The sequence below is a fragment of the Mytilus edulis genome, chromosome 11 (genome assembly GCF_963676685.1).
Source record: "Mytilus edulis chromosome 11, xbMytEdul2.2, whole genome shotgun sequence".
In the NCBI taxonomy this organism is placed as follows: Eukaryota; Metazoa; Mollusca; class Bivalvia; order Mytilida; family Mytilidae; genus Mytilus; species Mytilus edulis.
The window spans coordinates 29,202,192-29,226,012 of NC_092354.1; the positions used below are offsets into that span (position 1 = coordinate 29,202,192).

At 31.6% G+C, this 23,821-nt stretch overlaps 1 protein-coding gene across 1 annotated transcript; it reads left to right on the forward strand.

The window, feature by feature from the left end:
* The first annotated feature begins 5,155 nt into the window (after positions 1-5,155).
* LOC139494147 (uncharacterized) lies at positions 5,156-12,901 on the forward strand. Its single transcript, XM_071282323.1, has 3 exons — positions 5,156-5,832; positions 6,257-6,519; positions 6,816-12,901. Exons 1-3 carry the CDS (start codon positions 5,156-5,158, stop codon positions 12,899-12,901), a joined length of 7,026 nt encoding a protein of 2,341 aa, XP_071138424.1.
* The last annotated feature ends 10,920 nt before the right edge of the window (positions 12,902-23,821 follow it).

The window sequence follows — 23,821 nt, forward strand, 5'->3', positions numbered from 1 at the left end:
TTTTTTAAAATATAATTACCGATGGAAGGAGAAAGACTTTTTGTGTAACCTGCCTTTGTGTTAAATTTTTTATTATTGATCAAGTCGAACATGCTATCTAAAACACATACCACTCATGCAAAAAGAGGTGTCAGACAATTTTTTTTTATCATACTGCTTTAATTACATTAAAGATGTCTGTTTCCGTTTTTTCCGTTAAATACCAATTCCTCAGAGCAATTGGTACTTTGCGGAACGGAACGGAACGGAAAAATAAATTAAAAAGTTTACATCAGATTCAACTGGATCACTGTCTCTAATCATCGTCGGAACGGGCTGTTGAAGGCCCCTTTTTTAAAATATAATTACCGATGGAAGGAGAAAGACTTTTTGTGTAACCTGCCTTTGTGTTAAATTTTTTATTATTGATCAAGTCGAAAATGCTATCTAAAACACATACCACTCATGCAAAAAGAGGTGTCAGACAATTTTTTTTATCATACTGCTTTAATTACATTAAAGATGTCTGTTTCCGTTTTTTCCGTTAAATACCAATTCCTCAGAGCAATTGGTACTTTGCGGAACGGAACGGAACGGAAAAATAAATTAAAAAGTTTAAATCAGATTCAACTGGATCACTGTCTCTAATCATCGTCGGAACGGGCTGTTGAAGGCCCCTTTTTTAAAATATAATTACCGATGGAAGGAGAAAGACTTTTTGTGTAACCTGCCTTTGTGTTAATTTTTTTATTATTGATCAAGTCGAAAATGCTATCTAAAATACATACCACTCATGCAAAAAGAGGTGTCAGACAATTTTTTTTATCATACTGCTTTAATTACATTAAAGATGTCTGTTTCCGTTTTTTCCGTTAAATACCAATTCCTCAGAGCAATTGGTACTTTGCGGAACGGAACGGAACGGAAAAATAAATTAAAAAGTTTAAATCAGATTCAACTGGATCACTGTCTCTAATCATCGTCGGAACGGGCTGTTGAAGGCCCCTTTTTTAAAAATATAATTACCGATGGAAGGAGAAAGACTTTTTGTGTAACCTGCCTTTGTGTTAAATTTTTTTATTATTGATCAAGTCGAAAATGTTATCTAAAACACATACCACTCATGCAAAAAGAGGTGTCAGACAATTTTTTTTATCATACTGCTTTAATTACATTAAAGATGTCTTTTTCCGTTAAATACCAATTCCTCAGAGCAATTGGTACTTTGCGGAACGGAACGGAACGGAAAAATAAATTAAAAAGTTTAAATCAGATTTATTTTGATCACTGTCTCTAATCAAGGACGACGTGAGGTCAGTCTAGATATCATAATGCATGACTTGCAAAAGCGTTAATTTCATGATAATTTATCAGGACAATCCGACATATTCATCTACAGAATATTTCCCGATGTCTTATGTATTGACAGGACTCGAAACTAGCTAATTATAGCAGATTCTATGGTCCTTTCACAGTTAATAAATCATGACAAGAAACAGAAACATGCGTTTAAAATACATTCATTCTATTATCTGAATTATTTCTAATAATATCAATAAAATGTCATTCAACTTATGTAATAAATGATGCAAGTGTATCTCACTTGTAGTTTGCCACTTCAAATTTGTCATAATAGCATTCATGTCATCTCAGAATGCAAATGGGGAAATAAAAAATTGTGCTGATGGCATTGCCAATTTCTGAAACCATTAAAAGTGGGTCTTACTCTCGTCTCAGCATGACACAGGATTGACATTTTTTTGTAAGCGTGACAAGTGAATGGCAAATTCAATAATTGGGGTTTTTACCCACCATTTTTGTCGAGCCTTGACTTTAGTCGAAAAAGCGAGACTAAGCGATCCTACATTCTGTCGGCGGCGGCGTCCACAAATATTCACTCTGTGGTTAAAGTTTTTGAAATTTTGATAACTTTCTTAAACTATACTGGATTTCTACCAAACTGGGACAAAAGCTTTTTTATGATCATAAGATAGTATCCAGAAGTAAATTTTGTAAATAAATTAATCCATTTTTTTCGTATTTTACTTTTAAAAGGACTAAGTTTTTTCTGCGGGGAAAAATTACATTCACTCTGTGGTTAAAGTTTTTAAAATTTTAATAACTTTCTTAAACTATCCTGGGTTTGTACCAAACTTGGACAGAAGTTTATTTATGATCATAAGATAGTATCCAGAAGTAAATTTTGTAAAAAGATAACTCCATTTTTTCTGTATTTTACTTTTTAATGGACTTAGATTTTCTTCCAGTTAACATTACATATATACAGTCCATATATACAGTCTGCAGTTAAAGTTTTCAAAACATTTATTAGATTCATTTACTATCCTAAATTTTTACCAAACTTGGACAGAGGTTTCTTACAATAATAAGATAGTATCAAGAGGAATATTTTTGTTGATTTTTTTCCTCATTTTTGTTGAGCCTGCGATAATTACACCTTATTTAAGAAAGTAAGATTTTGATTGGTTGATAGCCAGTGTATGTTTCACATATTCTAATATGTTTTTCTCATTTCAAACGAATTTGCCTGTTTTTCACCACTGCCGGTGAATTTGCCTCAAATACCATGGTAGTTGCCATTTTGGATATTCCTTTTTTACCCTCGCGAGCATCTTCCCGCCAAAAGATTTCCGATATGATGTTACATAGTGAAAGCGAGCTAACACGTATTAGTACATGTATAATTCCCGCGGTTCTATGATAATATCCACTTATACATTGTACTCAAAATTATGCATAAACATGTTTATGAATTACAGCTTAATAGTATTTATCTGCACATGTACAGAGAGTTTCAATCCAAATCTATTCGGTGTAATTAAACAGATATATCATGTTATGGAGGGGTATTTGTAAAAAATACTAGCCTTGCGGCTCAGGAAATTTCACAGTCCCTTGACTGGTATTTTTCGCAAATACCCCTCTATAACATGATATATTTGTTCAAAAGTAGGCGAGACACTGGGTTCCGCGGAACCCTTACAAATTGATTTTTTTAATTGAGTGAAATAGTTTTTCCATTGGAATATTAATTCCAATACACCCCTTAAGCAAATATCATATTGTGTTTTTACATCATCACGATATTGAATGTGTGTGTTCACTCATTAACTAAAATAAAATATGTATATTAAGTATACATGTATTCTTGAACTAAAAATAAACAATGTTTTAGTCTAATTTTATGTAAATAAATCTGGATTAACGTGTCCCTTAATAGAACTTTTGGTTTCCGATGCTAACTTCATATAAGTGATTTGGCCTTTCAATTTCCAACTGATTTAGTTCTAATCCTGTTCTTGTAACACACCATGACTCGTGCATTCAAGAGAAGTCTTATGTTAAATCTCAAGAAGTACAAAAAGAATTATGACGACATGGCTAACATGAATTGGATAAAGACAGAGAAAATCAAAAGATTTTCATCACCACGTGTACCAAGCAATGAAAAATTTCAACAGGGACCCTTTCAACGCTCTCTGTTTAGAAAGGACATTTTTTGATTTTCAATATTAAAAAAATAGATTTAATTAATAGATTAATATGATTAGGGTAAATAAAGCACACCATAGCTACTAAAAGCATTAAGAACTCATTGACAATTTATCGGGCTTTAGAACGCTACAATGGGCACTTGCATTTGGTTTTTAATTAAATTTATTGTATTATCACGCAAATACACAGCTTATCTGGAGCTCCGTAATATTATATACTTTTTTTACATAAAACATGTATTTGTTGAATATTTAAGTGGTTGATTTATTAAGCAGTTTCGATAGTTTTTTTAAGTCAGACACTTCCAAAATCTATAAATCTTCCGAAATCTCATAAAGTTGAAGTTTTTATCAATTTTAAACTGTAAAACTGATCAGATTCATTTTCCATTAGATATACTGATTCAAGATTTTTTATTAGATATACTGTTTTAAGATTTAATATTTAAATAAATTTGTTTTTCCCCATGATTTTTATGTTAAATGAAACCCATATAACTTTTTTAGAGAGCTGCACAAGCATACTTGAGATTATATGGCTGTAAAGACCCACTCCGCCCTCCTCCAACCAAAACAAATGTGCATGTTCTCTGTAAGCTATTTCTGTTTTATTTGTTCAGTAGGATCTATTAGTGAAAGATCAGTGATATTGTGTACAAAAATGCATTGCTATCAGTTAATACAAGTTTGGTGACTATTTTTAGGCCCTGCTCCTTGGTCATGGTCCAGTGACTTTGAATGAAGTAGCAATTTACATTAAGTTAATTTGATAAGAGCTACATGTGATAGATCAAATTCAATGATATTTTGTATGAGGTTGCAAATCTATCATTACGCAATGCTATTATGACAAATTTGAAGTGATTTCGCAAGATTTATGGATTATGGATACATGTCAGTTTGATGAATACTTTGACGCAACATTGTCAAGTGACTTTGAATTAGCTAGCATTTTTGAAATTTTTCAATGTAAAATTTTCTGTGTAACGTAATTAGATTGAACAAATTTACAAGAACAAAACTGTTTTGAACACCAATATGTACAATGTTGTATTGCTTATTTAAGATGTCAACTTCAAACTTATGTGTACACACATACATATGAATGAAGAATTGTTAAAGGTTTAAACTAAGTTTTACTCTTTATTAGCATTAGTGCATTAGTGTTATCATCTTATTTAATTGAAACTCTGTTTACTTAATTTAGAAAGATAGTTATAATAAATTAGATGGAATTTTCAACAATACTGCTATATTAAATATAGACGAATGCACTAGTAGTATCAATTTCTCAAACCTTTTTTGCATATGCAAATAAAAACACAACATATTAATATTGATCATTATTAAAAAAAGGGCATAATCTAACTTTTCCTTCCTTAACCAAAAGCAAAACCTAACTTTTCCTTATTAAACCAAAGTCAAAACCTAACTTTTTCTTACTTAACCAAAGGCAACATGTTTAGCAGTTAACTATAATTGCACTTTGATATATTATTTTATTCCACTACAGTGTAAATGAAGCACATCAGTATTCTAGATACATTTATAGGTATATCTATAAAAAAACAAGTGACAACTCTATGACAGAAAACACATATGATAATCATGATATATATAAATTGTGCAGTATTTACATATGTATTTATAGATTTTTAAAGATGCCAAGAAGAAAAAATTGGAGAGTAGCTGAGGCTAAACGTGGTGTGAAAAACCCAATGAAACAGAGACTGACGGACTTGACTGGGGATACTGGCCCCATTAACAGTACCAAATCTGACATTGACATAGGTGATACTGACACCTTCAACAACAGTATCTCAAATAACATGGGGGATACTGACCTCCACTCAAATATAAACAACAGTAACTCAAATAATATGGGGGATACTGACCTCCACACAAATATAAACAACAGTAACTTGAAACTACTTGAACTATCTGAATTGAATACACTTGAAATATCTGAACTGAATATACTTGAAATATCTGAATTGAATAAACTTGAACAATCTGAATTGAATCAAAACAGTAACAATAACTGTGCAAAAGAATTGAATCAAAACAGTAACAATAACTGTGCAAATCAAAACAGTAACAATAACTGTGCAAATCAAAACAGTAACAATAACTGTGGAAAAGAAACTTGCTATATACAAACAGATATTCTGTCAAATGAATCAAACAATAGTTATGCCAAAAAAGATTCTCATTGTATTGTCCAAACTAATCTGTTGCAAGACCAAAATGAACAATTTAAAACTGATTCAGAACAAGGAGTATCAAAATATTACAATTCCTTTAATGCAAACTTTATTAAATTTGGAACTTTTGACCAGTATGCCCCAAAATTTGCTGATCAAAGCAGGGGAAACCAATGTACTTGTAATTGCTTAGTTTTCTTATCACTCTCTACTTTAAATTTTGATTCAAACACACTGAACCTGGATTACATTTTGAATAAAGGTGATGAAATTTACAGGAAGCATGTTCAAGAATTAACAACACAGGGATTATTTAAAAATATGCTTTTAAATTTTGATGAAATTCCCGTCAAAATAGAAATTCCTGAAGGGACTTTTATAATTAACAAACAAAATATTCTGTTTGGTATAGCTTTACAGTACCAAGAGTTGACTGGATTTCTCACATTACAAGAAGCAATTCAAAATTGTATCAAGCAGTCCAACACATTTCTTATTATGATTGGAGCCATGTTCAGCAGTTTATTATTATAATCATACATACTATTTTTTTGACAGTCATTCTCATTCAGAATGTACACTGAATAATCCATTAGATTCCTCTGGAAAAAGTATTTTGATTGGATTTGCTGACTTACATGACCTCCTCAGTTACTTGTATAATTTTTACACCAGTTTACAAATTGATTTAGACTCTCAATATGAAATTTTACCTGTATGTATCAGTAGTAAAGATGCTGACAAAGATGTGACCAAGCAGATTAAGAATTACTTTGACGATCAGAAACTAAGGAACATAAAACAAAAAAAGTTTCCTACCAGTATATGAAGGTACCCAAGTTTGTTTATATGAAATACTACATGCAAAAAAGAAGAAAAGATAAGAATTATAGAAAAACAGAAGCACATAGAAAGAAGTCTCAGAGAGATGATCCTGATATAAGACAGAAAGAGAGACAAAGAGAACTTTCTTCTAAAAGAGAGGCTAGAAAGAATGAAGATTTCAAGAAAACAGAACTTGCTGCTAAAAGAGAGACTAGAAAGAATGAAGATTTCAAAAAAACAGAACTTGCTGCTAAAAGAGAGGCTAGAAAGAATGAAGATTTCAAAAAAACAGAACTTGCTGCTAAAAGAGAGGCTAGAAAGAATGAAGATTTCAAAAAAACAGAATTGGTTGCAAAAAGAGAGGCTAGAAAGAATGTAGATTTCAATATAAGAGAACTTGCTGCTAAAAGAGAAGTTAGAAAGGATAAAAATTATAGAAGGGCTGAAGCAGAAAGTAAGAAGTCTCAAAGAGAAAATTCTGATTTAAGACAGATAGAAAGACAAAGAGAACTTGTTGCTAAAAGAGAAGTAAGAAAGGATAAAAATTATAGAAGGGCTGAAGCAGAAAGTAAGAAGTCTCAAAGAGAAAATTCTGATTTAAGACAGATAGAAAGACAAAGAGAACTTGTTGCTAAAAGAGAAGTAAGAAAGGATAAAAATTATAGAAGGGCTGAAGCAGAAAGTAAGAAGTCTCAAAGAGAAAATTCTGATTTAAGACAGATAGAAAGACAAAGAGAACTTGTTGCTAAAAGAGAAGTAAGAAAGGATAAAAATTATAGAAGGGCTGAAGCAGAAAGTAAGAAGTCTAATAGAGATAATCCTGATTTAAGACGGATGGAGAGACACAGAGAATTTGTTGCTAAAAAAGAGGCTAGAAAGAATGAAAATTTCAAAAGAAACGAAACAGAAAAGAAAAAAATTGCCAGACAAGATGAAAACTACAGAAAACATGAGTCCGAACGAGACTTCCACAGAAAACAAGAATATAGGTCACATCCAGAAAATTTAGAAAATGAGCGTTTGAAGAAACAAAGTTTAAGACAGAAAAACCTAGATAAAGACAGATGTTATGAAAAGACAGTCAAAAGTTCTAAAAGAAAAAACATTGCTTTTACAGATCATGAAAAAGACCTCAAAAAGAAAAGAACTCATGGTATAACTCTTGACACCTGCATAAGAAATTTTAAAACAAAAATTAATGAAGGTCCTACCTATATATGTACTTCATGTCAGCAAACTTGGTTCTGTGATTCTGTAGTTAGTGCTAAAACTATTAAAATGAATACTCCTGCTAACATGTCTCATTGTTTTACTAATTTTAAATCTGTACAGCACATAGAATGGATATGCCACACTTGTCTAAATGCAATTAAAAGAAAAAAAATACCTCGCTTTGCAATAGCAAATAAGATGGGATTTCCCCAAAAACCAAAAGAATTAAATTTGTATCCCTTAGAAGAGAGACTGTTATCATTAAGAATTCCTTTTATGCAGATTCGACAGTTGCCTCGAGGTGGACAGTTATCAGTTAAAGGCAATGTTGTAAATGTGCCTGTTGAAGTTCAACCTACAATAAATTCACTTCCACATACATTAGAGAAATCGGGAACAATATCAGTTAAACTGAAGAAGAAGCTGGAATTCAAAAAGTGTGATTTTAGTGAAAATGTGAGACCATTTGCTGTCATTTGTGCATTACATTATTTAATGAGAACAAGTGACTTGTACAAGTCTTCTGGAATAGAAATAAATGAGGATTGGATTACAGAAATAGCAAAAATAAATGAAGAAGAAATACCAAATGAAAAAAATAGTACAGAACAAGAGAATAACCAAGATGAAAATGATTCAGAAGATGACTCCGATCATTTCAGTGAAGTAGATGAAAATGAAACACATGTTGGTAATACAGATACACTGTTAGATCACATTCCAGACGACAATCCACTATGTGATGCAGGTTTAACTTTTGCTCCTGGTGAAGGTCAACGACCAATTAGTCTCTACAGTGATCCTGATGCAGAGTACTTATCTTTTCCAACTATATTTTGTGGTCAAAGAAGGCCAGATAATAAAGACAGGTCTGTTTCTGTTCACTATACTGATATTGTCAAATGGGAACTAAGGTCCATGGATAGGAGAGTAGCACAGTCTGTACCAAACATTTTTTTTAAGTTGAAGAAAATTCAGTTAAAAAACATAAGTGATAAGGTCAATCTTGCTCTGAGAAGGTGTCAATCAGAAGGAAAAAAATGGACAGCAAAAGATGTACTCAATCCTAACACTGTAAATGATCTTGTCAGATTGGATGAAGGTTATTACATCTTTAGAAGTTTAAGAAACTCTCCAGTATACCTTGAAAAGAGGAAAAAAGATTTGTTTGCAATGATCAGACAATTGGGTCTTCCAACATGGTTTGGCTCTCTTTCATCTGCAGACACTAACTGGAAAGATTTGTTGCGAATTCTAGGCAAATTAAATGATGGCAAAGAGTATACTGACAATGAATTGGAAGAAATGGATTGGAATCAAAAATCTAAACTTGTTCAGAAAGACCCTGTGACATGCTCTAGATATTTTGATTATCGTGTCCAACAGTTTATTAACTTGGTATTGAAAAGTGATCATGATCCTATTGGAAAATTGACAGATTTTTTTTATAGGGTTGAATTTCAACAGAGAGGTTCACCACATATTCATATCTTGATTTGGATTGAAAATGCACCAGTATATGAAAGTGATTCAAATGAAGATATTGTAGCATTTATTGATAAATATGTCTCCTGTTCACTTTCAGATAATGATACTAGTTTAGTCAATTTGCAAGTTCATAAACATTCTAAAACATGCAGAAAAAAAGGTCACCCAATTTGTCGTTTTGGTTTCCCCCTTCCACCTATGAAAGCAACAGTTATTCTAGAGCCATTGAAAGAAAATGATGACATAGAAAAGTACAAGGCTCTATATAAAGAAATACAAAACGAAATTAATACACTTCACAATTCTGAAGATATAGACCAGATGACATATGACATGTTTTTAGATGATGTGTTACAAATGGATGATGAAAATTACATTAAGGCCATAAGAAGCAACTTGAGTGGTCCAAAAGTTTTTCTCAAAAGAAAACCATCTGAAGTCCGTGTTAATGGTTACATGAAAACTGTGTTGATAGCTTGGCAAGCAAACCATGATTTACAGTTTGTTTTAGATGCATTTGCATGTGCAGTGTATATTGTTTCATACATAAGCAAGTCACAAAAAGGTATGAGTGCATTACTAGACCAAGTAGCAAAAGAAGCACGACAGGGAAATTTAGACTTGAAGCATCAAGTAAGGCACATTGGGAATTACTTTTCAAATTCTGTTGAAACAAGTGCACAAGAAGCAACATACTTAACACTACAGATGCCTTTAACAAAAGCTACAAGACAAGTTGTCTTCATTAACACATCTCCACAACACAAAAGAACTTTCCTCCTGAAGCAATCATCAGCCCTAGAAAAACTAGGCCCAGAATCTACCGAAATAGAATCAGATAATGATATTAAAAGATACTCGCGTAGACCAAAACAACTGGAGAACTGGTGTCTAGCAGACTTTGTATCTCAGCTTGAATTGCAGTATCATAAAACCTCAGAATCCTCAGATCATGAAACAGAACAGCAAGAAAATGAATCTGAAAGTGAAAATGAAGAGGCAAATGCAGATGTTATAGAAGAAAAAAAAACCAAAATAAACATAACACTGAAGAATGGTATTAGAATATACCAAAGAAAAACACCCAAGGTTATAAGATATGTTAAATACAATTACAAGACTGACTCTGAAAACTTCTACAGAGAACGCTTAATGTTATTTTATCCATGGAGAAACGAACTTTCAGATTTGCAATGTGGACATGAAACATTTGAAAAAATGTACTTGACTGTTTCAAGACTATTAGAAAAGAAAGCTAAGCAATATGAAGGAAAAGTAATAGATCTAGACAAAGCTATAGAAGAGGCAGAAAATGATTGTAATGAGAATGATCAATTAGCACCTGCCACACAGCAAGTAGAAATGGAAGATGCTGAAATAGGCCCAACAGAATCTGAACAGTATGTTCATTTCAATCCAGATAGACCAACAGAACATAGGCTGTATGATATGTCTCGTGAAGTTGGAATTGAAGCAAGAACAGTAGAATTGACAAATCATGCCAACAGAATAAGTGAGAGTGATTATTTTGCATTGATAAGATCCTTGAATAAAAAACAGTGGGAATTTTTCCAACATGTTGTCACATGGGTTAAAACAAAACATGAACCATTTTATACATTTTTGACAGGTGGAGCAGGATGCGGAAAATCTGTTGTTGTCAGAGCAATATTTCAAGCTTTACATAGACACTTATGTTCTATTGAAGGTGAGGACCCTGACGATATAAGAATTCTTCTTTGTGCTCCTACTGGAAAGGCAGCTTACAATATAAATGGTCTGACTATTCACAATGCTTTCCAGATACAACCAAATAAAGGACTTGACCAGTCACTGTCATGTGATGTTCTCAATACACTCAGAATGAAATACAGAAATTTGTCTCTGATTTTGATTGATGAAATTTCAATGGTTGGAAACAAAATGTTCTCTTTACTAGAGAGAAGGCTGAAAAAAATCAAGGGAAGCAACTGTTCATTTGGTGGAGTGAGTATCATAGCTATTGGTGACTTTTTCCAACTCCAACCTGTATTTGACAGCTGGATTTTCAATGATCTAAGCAAAGGATTAACAGCTTTAGCTCCTAATTACTGGAAATTATTATTTTCTTTTCATGAACTTACTGAAATAATGAGACAAAAAGATGATTTGGAATTTGCTCAATTACTAAATAGGTTGAGACAAAATCAGCAGACTGAAAATGATTTTGCAGTTTTAAATACAAGAACTGTTTCAATCAGTGATCCAACATACAGAACTAATGCTACTCATTTGTTTGTTGAAAATGCTTTAGTGGATAATTTTAATTTACAATACATATCTAAATTAAGCTCACAAAAAGTTAAAGTTAAATCAGTTGACACAGTTTGTGGGGATTTACCAGCATCTGTAAAAACAAAATTACTTAGTTCTTTACCAGAAAAACAGACTGATACAGCCAATCTAGCAAAGGAAGTGGTATTAGCAATTGGGATGAAATATGATCTTACAGCTAATATTGAAGTCACTGATGGTCTCACAAATGGTTCAACTTGTGAACTTAAATTGATAGAGTGCAAAACTAAATCTGTAAGACCAAGTATCATATGGGTAAAGTTTGAGGATGCCAGAATTGGTGCTAACAATAGAAGAAAATATTCACACTTGTATGGAAAAGATGTTGAAAAAACATGGACTCCAATGTTTGACATTAAAAGGTCATTTACTTATAAATATAAGACCTTTGAAAGAATTCAATTTCCTCTTCGTCCAGCAGCCGGAAAAACAATTCATAAATCGCAAGGAGACACATTACAAGAAGTTGTTGTTAGTCTGAAATCAAAACGTAAAGGGAAAATACCACATATTCACTATGTTGCACTAAGCAGAGTAACATCTTTAACTGGATTACAGATATTAGATCTCAATCAAGAAGCAATAGCTGTAGCAGAGTGTGTTCGACAAGAATTACACAGACTTAGGACAGATGCAACTCTACAGCTGTGCTTTAAGCCATTGTATAATTTATCAAGTAACTATTTTAAAGTAGTTTTCAACAACTCAAGGTCATTGCATGCTCATTTTAATGATCGAAAATCAGACCCTAACATCTTGGATGCTGATGTTATTGGTATTGCTGAATCAAGACTTATTTCAACAGATGAAAATGATTTTCATGTACCTGGTTTTGAACCACCAGTTCGATTAGACCAAAAGCAAACAAACTTTAATACAAGACCACCTCATGGATTGGTATTATATTATCGAAATAATTGTATTCTTCACAATACAGTCACTTTCTCAACTCCATCTTTGGAGTTTGTTATAGCAGACATAATATCACCCAGCAAAGGTCTTTTTCAGGTTGTCTTTGTTTACAAAGCACCAAACTGCAAATTGCAACAACTAAAAGATACTTTCCTTGCAAATCTTCTTCCTGATGTGTATTTAAGACATCCAAAAATGATCATAATGGGAGACTTTAATATTGATTTAAACACTGGAAACAATTCATTTTTAGAGTTCACGAGAGATTCATTTTGCTGTTCACAAATTGTGTCTAAACCTACTACATCTTATGGTACATTGTTGGACTTAATTTTCCTAAATTTTGATAGTAAGGTCAATTTTGAAACAGATGTTCTTGATTCCTATTGGTCAGATCATAAAGTTATATATGTAGCCATTGAAACACAATGATTCAGTGTAATGATTATTTTATATGCCCAAACCAGCTTTGTTTGAAACAATGAAAATTAAACCCGCAGAAAAACATGACACATTTGAGGTTGCTGAAAATGCAACCTCAAATGTGCAGGAGTGGTTTAAAAGGAAAATGGGTTTCCACTCCCAACAGATTTGCCTTTTCATAAGTAGGAATAGAAATGAGTTGGCTTCAAGACTCCTGATATCCAGTATTACCTGTATAGAAGAAAGCTTCTTTACAAAGCTTTCTTCTTTATAGGTACACTGGATTAACGGTAGCAGAGGTAAAGAAATTTGAAACTGTGTTGCTTTGACTTCCATAAAGCAGAAAGGCCCTTAATGATTGGTCAACCATTTTGCTATGGAAGAAAAGTAAAATTCCATTCATTTCAAGTCGGTTAAATGATTGGAGACATCAAATTTTAGCACCTCTACTACCTAAATGCTCATTGTATCAGTTGAGAGTTGTGTGCACTTCGCATATGAACACTCCTGATATTTACTTGTTATAAATGTATATAAATTTATAATTCTTGAAATATTTGTTTTTGAATACAATCAAAAGCCATTGCTTTAATATAGATGTAAAAAGGGAGTTATGAAGACCACAAATTCCATGCCTCATTTCTCTTCCTACAAAATAATTAAATAATCAAAAGGTTTATGAATGTTTAAATCCTTGCTGTTATGTACATATATTCATTGTAATTTTTCATATAGATAACTTGATACAAATTGATTTACAATACTTTTGTTCACTATATATATATATATATATATATATATATAATTTAAAAGTAAAAAACACAAAAAATCACATCATAAATCGAACATTGTTTCTGTTAGCGCTTTCACCGCATCTCCAGCGGTTCATCAGACAGAATTGTTATCGTTAATAGTAACGACTTGTGACGTTACGTTATAGTAACGACTTGTGACGTTACGTTATAGTAACGTCATGCGGTAGTTGTATATATCTTACGGAATTTTATTAACGGACCGAATTTCACTTCCTATTTAGTGTGGGCTTATAAAGTTCAATAAAATATTGTTCCTTGGCTTCACGCGGAATTTTATCTTCGGTCCACATCTTAAAAAAGGGATATATTTTAAATTTTCCCTTTCCACATCGGTCAAAGTGTTCAGAACAGGGAGAATTTCGAATTGACGGGTCTTTTATCTGCTGTTTATGAACTCTCACTCTATCAATTAGTCTATTTGTTTGACCTTTGTCACAAGTCGTTACTATAACGTAACGTCACAAGTCGTTACTATTAACGATAACAATTCTGTCTGATGAACCGCTGGAGATGCGGTGAAAGCGCTAACAGAAACAATGTTCGATTTATGATGTGATTTTTTGTGTTTTTTACTTTTAAATTATATTTTCTGTACCAAGGACTTTTTATTTATCAAAATATATATATATATATATATATATATATATATATATATATATATATATATATATATATATATATATATATATATATATATATATACAACCCGTCTAAACATCAACCCAACAATGTTAGATCTGTAAATTTGCTTTCGCAAATTTTTGGTTCTTCCCTCGCCGGGATTCGAACCCATGCTACTGTGATATCGTGACACCAAATCGCCTGCACTGCAGCCGTCCCGCTAGACCACACGACCACCTGGGCTCTTAAAAATAGAGCTATATATATATGATATACTAAACATTTATCATGATTAAGTATGTACAGTTTACTATTTGTATTAATGCCAAATTAATCTGTATATCTCATCCAGTATTCAATAACTTTTCTGTTTAAGAAATGATCTCATGTTATATCAGACATAATAAATTAATTTCTGTATACATACAAATACCACATATTTATTACAATAAAATTACTTGGAGTTATCCAAATTAAAAACAATCCATAAATCCAGCATTTTTGATTTCTTATGATTTCAATTATGGCCTATTCTAAGTACAGGTTTATCAAAATGTGTAATCATTAATTTATTCAAAGGGTTAAATGTTGAGAAAAAAAATCAAATGTTGCATTAATTTGTCATTCTCCTCAACTTTGTGGTTGCTTATACAATTTGATAAATATGTAGAAGTCATTTATAACAGAAACTAATGAACAATTCATGTAAACATTTGCTTCATAGTGAACAAATTTGTGAACATTTGCTTAATAGAGAAGAAATTTGTGACATTTGCCTATTAGAGAAGAATTTGTGAACATGTGCTTAATAGAGCAGAAATTTGTGACATTTGCCTATTAGAGCAGAAATTTGTGAACATTTGCCTATTAGAGCAGAAATTTGTGAACATTTGCTTATAGAGCAGAAATTTGGGAACATTTGCTTATAGAGGAGAAATTTGTGAACATTTGCCTATTAGAGCAGAAATTTGTGAACATTTGCTTAATAGAGCAGAAATTTGGGAACATGTGCTTAATAGAGCAGAAATTTGGAACATTTGCCTATAGAGGAGAAATTTGTGAACATTTGCTTAATAGAGCAGAAATTTGGAAAACATTTGCTTATAGAGGAGAAATTTGTGAGCATTTGCCTATTAGAGCAGAAATTTGTGAACATTTGCTTAATAGAGCAGATATTTGGGAACATTTGCTTAATAGAGACTATTTGAGAACATTTAATGACTGTTTTATAATAAGCCAATGTAAAGTAAATTCAGTAAACTAACTGCTGAAGAAAATAAGAATTATATAGATTGTTTCAGTTGATGTTATATTAACATTATACAACAATTAATAAACATATGGAGTAAACTCTAGAATCTTGCATTAAAGCAAATCCAATAGAACTGATATGAATAAAGTTTAATACAGAGATACTATGGACTATAACTCAGTATACCATGAATAGAAAGGAAACAAAAATGACAATTACTTTGACAGATAGTTGTTAAATGCTCAAAAGGAAATGAATTATATATAGAATCTAGACTCTTAAGTTGAAAAACTGTTGAATATTCTTCTCGACAAGTCTTTACAAATTAACTTCAAGTCATTTTGAAGGTCAAGTTATGGAAACAATATTCATATCATAATTAAATTGCTGTGTTGCTTTTTATATATACTGTTTTTACTGTCATATATTAACTTTGAAAATGTGTTGTTATAGAATGTAAATATTGTCCTGTAAATGAACTGTTTTAATGCACATATATAAAAAAAAATGTATAAGACAATGAATATTATAATGCATTATTTGAAGTATTCGATATGTTCAAATTTTTCATATTAAACAATTAAATTTGATGTCTTTTATTATTTTTCACGCCCCATTCATTTTTGAAATTGATAAGAGCAAAACCTCCAGTCAAGAAGAAAAAAAATAAGTTGGAGACAAACATGGTCACAACCCAAAAATGACAAACAAATAGCAGCTTCGCACATGTTAGAACTTCTAATAAAGGTCGTCACTATTTAGGATAGCAAAAACTTTGTTCTCTGTATCCACCGTCTTGTCCAAGGTCAGGTCACCATTCATAAAAGATGATAATCTTGGGTCCAGTAAAAAGATTGATACAGTTGATCTGTTGTCATTCTCCATAATGATCAGTAACTTTGCTGTCATAACCAATTGAACAACTTATATATGATGAACATGTCAAAATCAATTAAAGTTTCCTTGATGATCCTTGACCAGTAATGATAGCGTCTGGCGTATATACAAAATGTAGTCCTGGTATCAATGATGAGTTTATATACCGGTAGAACAAAAATATAGATATGTATGTCCATTAGAGAACAACACAATACTTGAAAAGTGTGTTTTAGACCTCAAAACTGAAAATAATAAACTAGTTGAAATTAGTTCAATCACAAGAAAGATTAAAAGTTGGTTCACAAAGTTTCCTTTAACAAAAAGTATTATTGTTATGTCATGCATCAATTGTCAACAAAAATCTAAGGTGAGCGACACAGGGTCCTTGGACCCTCTAGTTTAATAATGCCATATATAGAGATGAAAACATGATATAAGAGTATTACAAAGTAATCAAAACTATAAGTTAATCTCCAAAACTATCATACAATACATTTAAATCTCTAGATTTTGTTACATAAATACTTTAAAAATTGTTTTATTGGCCTTTGTACTACACATACTACGGAAGAATCATCAGCGTATTGACTCAACAGAAATTCAGAGTCATTAATTGTTACACCCGCAACATCAGGGTCATTTTTAATAGCTGCACTTAGTAATTCTAGCACTAAAATAAATAGGTAAGGAAACAGAGGATCCCCTTGACGGACCCCCTTTTTAATGAAAAAAATTCTGAAATATAACCATTATTTAACACTGCACTAGAAGCATCACAGTAGCAAGACTTAATCCAATTTATAAATGTATGGTCAAAGCCATAAAACTGCAAAGCCTCATATATAAAAGACCATTCGACTGTGTCGAAAGCTTTTTCAAAATCGACTAAAAGTAAAAGTCCAGGAATGTCGGCTTTTTCCATCTTTTCCATCAAATCATAAATAAATCTAGTGCATTCGTCAATATACCTACCTTTAAGAAAACCTTTTTGTATTTGACTAATTATGTTTACCAAGACCTTTTTAAATCTATTTGCTAGACTGGCTGTAGCTATCTTATAGTCTACACAGAGCAGTGTGATTGGTCGCCAGTTCTTAAGATAAAACTTTGACTTACCCTCCTTTGGTATACAGGTAATGAGTCCCTGTCTTTGAGTGATAGAGAACTTTCCATACTCTAAAGCCTCATTTAAACATCTTACTAGTGGTAATTTAATATCATTCCAATTTTTTTTATAAAACTCAACAGTGAATCCATCTATACCAGGTGATTTAGAGTTTTTCATATGTTTAAATGAAGACAGACATTCCTGTACTGATAAAGGTCCTTCACATGATTCCACCTCTTCCTCAGTAGGTTTTGTAATAAAAGGATTGTCATGCTGAAGAAATGTGCTCCTGTGAGTTTCAAGTAATAATGGGTTAGAACTAGAATACATTTTTTTTATAAAATTGTTTTTGTTCATTTCTAATAATACATGTATCCATTATCTCAGATTCGTCCTCCAGAATAAGTTTGGGAATAATTTTTTCTGTATAATGTTTTTTTTCCAAATTACAAAAAGAGTTACTTCCCTTTTCCCCCTCTACTTGCCATCTTGTTATTATCCCTTTAACATTTTTTTCTCTTATTACTTTTAATTCTAGTTCCAACCCTTTCCTTTCTTGGTGTACTGATGGCTAGTTATTCTCTATGAGTTTTTTTTTTATCTAATAATGATATCTTGTATAATAATTCTTTTTCTTTATTATTTTGTTCCTTCTTCCGGAAAGACGAAAATGAGATTGAAGATCCACGAACTTTCATCTTAATCATATCCCATAAAAGCTGATAGCTTATATTAAACTATTTATCCTCTGTCTCAATATCAATAGATGGATCACACTCATATTCTTCAATGACAGTTTTGATATCCCCTTTAACTTTTTCAATAAACTCAGTTTCCTTCAAAAGACTGTTATTAAATTTCCATGTACCCTTCCCTCTAATCTGGCTTGAAAATTTTAAATTAATAAGTACTGGAGAATGATCTGATCTATAACTTATTCCTATATCTGATGAAATTACAAATGCTTCTATATCAGAGGTAATCATGAAGTAGTCCAAACAACTTTGTTTGCGATTTGGACCCCACCATGCGTACCTCTTTTCAAAAGGGTGTTGCAGGCGCCATATGTCTAATAAATCAAGGTCATGCATAACCTCATATATCTTAGCTTTTGACTAGGGGTTATTTTCATTTCTATAATATAATGTGTCCATCTCATAATCTTGAACAACATTCCAATCACCCACCACTACAATTGACGAGTTGCCAAAGTGGGATATTTTGTTTTTTATGTTGTCAAAAAAGGCTGGTTCATCACTATTCGGTCAATATATTGCTGCCAAAGTTATACGATAGTCCTGAATGATGACTTGGTACAGACATTTTCTTGTGAAGAAAACGGTAGGTTGAACGTGGTTTTATATCTAGCTTAACCTCTCCCTTATGACAGATGTTTTTTTATTCAATTATATTTACAACGATGTGTAAATACAACAAACATAAACAATTGATGGAAAAGTCAAAAATGGGGTACAGTCGTTACCATTGTGTTACAATCTTGATGGGTTTTGATTTGAACGTCCGTTTTACTAACAAGATATACATTAGAGTTTTCTTTTACCATTACGAATTTAATCACGTGAAACATGAATGAAAAAAATAAATAAATAAATAAATTTGCTGAAGTTAGATTGTAATATTTTCTCAAAGGACTGGGTTAACTGTATAGTACGCATCGACGGGTCGTTTATTTTTAGTTTAAAATTTCAAACATTCTCTACTCGGGAAACTATTACTAAGCATTTAATTTCTTCCGTGTGCATGTAATGCTTAAACTTTTAGTGTGAAGTTCACTTTTATTTCTGCATCCTAATTTGTATTGTTGAGTGATTGTATAAGTTATGTGATGGATTGTTTTTTAAGTTTTACAAAGAGGGATTAGAATAGCACTCTTGAATTAACCATTTTTTTAAATTGAGAAAGGAAATGGGGAATGTGTCAAAGCGACAACCATTATATACTAAAATTCTAAAGATTCTTCAAATTGTGTAGTAAATAAACTCATCCTAGATACCAGGATTGACATTTTATATTTACGCCAGACACGCGTTTCGTCTGCAAAAGACTCATCGCTCAAATCAATAAATGTTAAAAAGGTCAAATAAAGTACGAAGTTGCAAAGCATTGACGAACAAAAATTCTTAAAAGTTTAACACTTTACAAATTACTCCAAACCAGCCAGAATCGTGTACCATGAATATATTGATTGCCTATATAACTGTAATTAAACAAAGATCAGCATATAATGCATAGATAAATCGAATGATGCCTCTGACACATTAGGATTTCTAAAAACCTATAAATAAAAGTTATTGTTTATATTCAATCTTCTAAGCCTGTTTCGTGTTTATTGCGAAATATCTCTCTACTTAAAATCTACTGTAGTTTCCTATTCGATGGGATCTTTTCATTTACACCTAAATAATGCTATGTTTGAGTCATTATAAATGTTGTGAATATGAAAGCTACAATAAAATTTGAAAGAATGTCTGTATCAGCATTGTTGTAACAGCACACCATTACAAATAACAATAAATCTAAGTAGAAGAGGTCTTGGTTGTTTAGATTTCAATGAAAGGCGTAACAAAAACCAATATTGAAGAGTATTTGCCGTTGATGAAAAAATAGACCATCGCCTAATTGCTAGGACAATTGTTCACTGTGTATCCTATACTATATTACTATAGTATAACAACATCACGTGACAAATTTCTATGACAGCTGTCCACTGTGTATGATATAGTCGATTATTATAGTATAACAACATCATGTGACTGATTACCAGGACAGTTGTTCACTGTGTATCATATAGTCGATTACTATAGTAAAACAACATCACGTGACTGATTACCAGGACAATTGTTCACTGTGTATCATATAGTCGATTACTATAGTATAACAACATCACGTGACTGATTACTAGGACAATTGTTCACTGTGTATGATATAGTCGATTACTATAGTATAACAACATCACGTGACTGATTACCAGGACAATTTTTCACTGTGACTGTTCGCATGAAAGAAACTTAGTCGGATCATGACCAATTGAATGCTGATAGATATTGAGTAAACCATTAAACCATCAACTTACATATAAAATAAGTATTAAACATCTATAAGGATGTTACAGTTGTGAAAACCAACACTTTATTTTTTTACTTTGAGATACATATATGATTCTTTATATCACTATATATTCAAAACATTTACTAAAATAGATAACAATTTAAACAAACAGGCTTCGCATTTGATATTTTAAATGTTTGGCTTTATGGTTCGAAGTTACTCGACACGAACCTTCAAGCCATTCAAGATGTTGGGTTACATGTTTGGTTCGTTCTAATAGGCAAATCCATCACTTAAGGAGGCTCGAGGGTATACAAATTTCAGAAAAAAAATAAACATTTGTTTTTCATTTCAAATTTTGTTTGTTACCTTTTGTAGTTGTTACTTATTATATGGTACAAAAATTATTCAAAACAAACAATTCGTGTTGGCCCCAGATGACTTTTAAAATGTATACATCATTGAAAAGTTTCAAATTATCTCCCTTTGGTGGAAAAATGCCATTTTTTGGCTTTAAAATTGAAATATCTCTTTTAACTCATCGGTGACCTACATTTTTAAATATAATTACCATACAAGCTGTACTTAAACTAAATTATTGTAAAATTTGAGCGATTTCTGTAATAAATTTCTTTCTTTTTTTCTCGACTTTACCTTTATTTCTCCTATTACTTCAACAGAAAAAAAAACAACTTTACAAAAATGTATGCTTCTTTCGAAGGCAGATTGTGAGCGCAAATGAACGGTGACCCCACTTTTTTATTTTATTTTTCTATTAACTATAAGATAAAGTTTATTTAAAGAAAAATATAGAGAAATCCTATATAAATGATTTATATATATATAAATATATATTTCAACCTTTTTCATCACATTTAAAAACAAATGGTTTTGTTGAAAAGCTACAGAAAACATTAAAAACAAATGTTCACAAATATAAGTCAAGTCACTGGACAAAAAAGAGTTCCCACTCATAAAATGTCCATCTTTTAAAAAAAAAGATGGTAATAAAAAATATATGGGTACTAACTGGGCACCACTTATTGCGGACCTGTTTTTGTACTTCAATGAGTTACAATTTATGACAAAAATCAGCAAAGACCCATCGAAACAACATCTGATAAACAAATTCAATAATACTTTTAGATATTTGGATGATATTTTGGCTCTCAATAATGACGACTTCCTTATTAAAATTAAAGAAATTTATCCTGTTGAACTTACTTTAGATAAAGCTAATACTAACAATGACCACTGCCCTTTCCTCGATCTTGATATCTATATGACTAACGGAAAGCTTAATACTAAAATTTATGATAAAAGAGATGATTTCTGATTTCATATCGCTAATTATCCATTTTTAGATAGTGACGTTCCTTTGTCACCATCTTACGGTGTTTATATATCTTAACTTGTACGATTCGCTCCTGTATGTAACGAAGTTTAAGATTTTAACGAGATAAATTTATGTGTATTCCTGAAAAATTAAAACACCAGGGTTTTCGATATCACAAACTAGTCCAAACATTTACTAAATTATATCATCGGTATAAGGATATCATTCGTAAATATAGCCCAACATGCAGACTTCTTATACGTTCAGGTATTTCACATCCAAATTTTAAAAGAAATATTCTTTACAAAGCACAAAAATTTCGTCGCCCAAATCCACCATAGTAAAGATTGGGAGTGCATACTGTGTAAGTACAACCCCCCCCCCCCCCCCCCACCCTGTTTTAAAGGTTGAAGGTATAGGCAACATACACACATACAATTCAACTTTATTAAAAAACACTTATTAATAAAAGATTACAGGCTTCTGACTTGGGACAGATACATATAGCATCTTTGTAGTCAGGTTATCTCTTTAATAAGGTGTACTTTGCAGATGAGTAGCGAATTTTAATTTTTACGTCTTGTATATCTTGGTTTGGTTGGAACCAAGTGCCTCTTAAAACTCGAGGTGAACATGTTAGCAAGATTGTATATACTTAATTATGGTAATAATGATGACAACTCTAATTTTATAAGTATGTACTTCATATAAAAACTAGTGAATTATACATATATCATTATCATAAGGTTCACACGCTGTACTGTACTGTTCTATTTTTTTTATATTTATAGCCGGAAATGTTCAGCAAAATTTTGTCTACAAGTTCTAATGACGGCTATAGTAGTATTAGGATCATGAAGATGGTGACTGCCCCTGATGTAGATATATCAGCAACCTCTACAGCAGAGACCCCTACATCAGAGATGTCTACATCTTACTCAACTAATGGAGAGACTAAATGTATGTTTTTTCCAGACGACTGTCCTCCCCCAATCCTTGGTTGGCTTTTCCTATGTGTTCTTATTTATCCTATAATTAAACAAAAATAACTTTGAATTTTAAAAATATTGCTACAACTTAAATGTTAAATCTAACATTAAATAATTGTATTTGTCTCCCAATCGAAAGCTGATAAATAGTTTACAGATATTATACATTTAAGTATGAATGTATGCTCTATTAAAATGTAATTTTTATAGTATTTACTGTTTTAATTTCAGGAACAGACTACTACAGACGCTGTACCCTGGATCGTTTCAACCGTGGCAAGCATTGCAGGTACATCTTATTCATCAAATTCTAAGATTGTGATCTTGATAAGCGTTGCAACTCTTGCTAGCATTGTGTTTTTCATTTTATCATTTTGTTGGGTTTTTTTTAGAAAAAAAAATAACTTTTTAGAAAAATTTTAATAAAACTAAATACCTATCAATTAGTATAGACCAGACTGAGATGGATTTCACGTGTGGTGTAGATGAAAAGGGGTAATATCAAAATAGGATTTTTCAAAATAAGATCATAATTTGTTTTCCTGTACGCAATGTTACATGTATGTAAAAAATGACTTTAAATACATATCAAATTGAAATTGATGATGCAAATATATATGATAGATATATCCTCATTCTTTTCAGTTCTTATTGGTTTCATTTGTCTTTGTGTGGGGAAACGACACAAATGTTGTAAATGTGATAGGGGTGTTGATGTAGAATTAGGCCCTGAACGTATACCAATGAACATTTTATATCATCATACGAACATCTCTTAAATATGTAATGAAGGGCAGGTGGTGTAATCTTTAAGGGGGCATTTCATATTTATTAACATTTGATCATCCTTCTTTTTCAGT

Excerpts from the sequence above, each read along its gene's own strand:
- LOC139494147 (XM_071282323.1), top strand. The coding sequence starts at position 5,156 with ATGCCAAGAAGAAAAAATTGGAGAGTAGCTGAGGCTAAACGTGGTGTG. Across the intron at positions 5,833-6,256 it reads AAATTTGGAACTTTTGACCA|TCATTCTCATTCAGAATGTA; the intron begins GTATGCCCCAAA and ends TTTTTTTGACAG. Across the intron at positions 6,520-6,815 it reads ACAAAAAAAGTTTCCTACCA|AACTTGCTGCTAAAAGAGAG; the intron begins GTATATGAAGGT and ends TCAAAAAAACAG.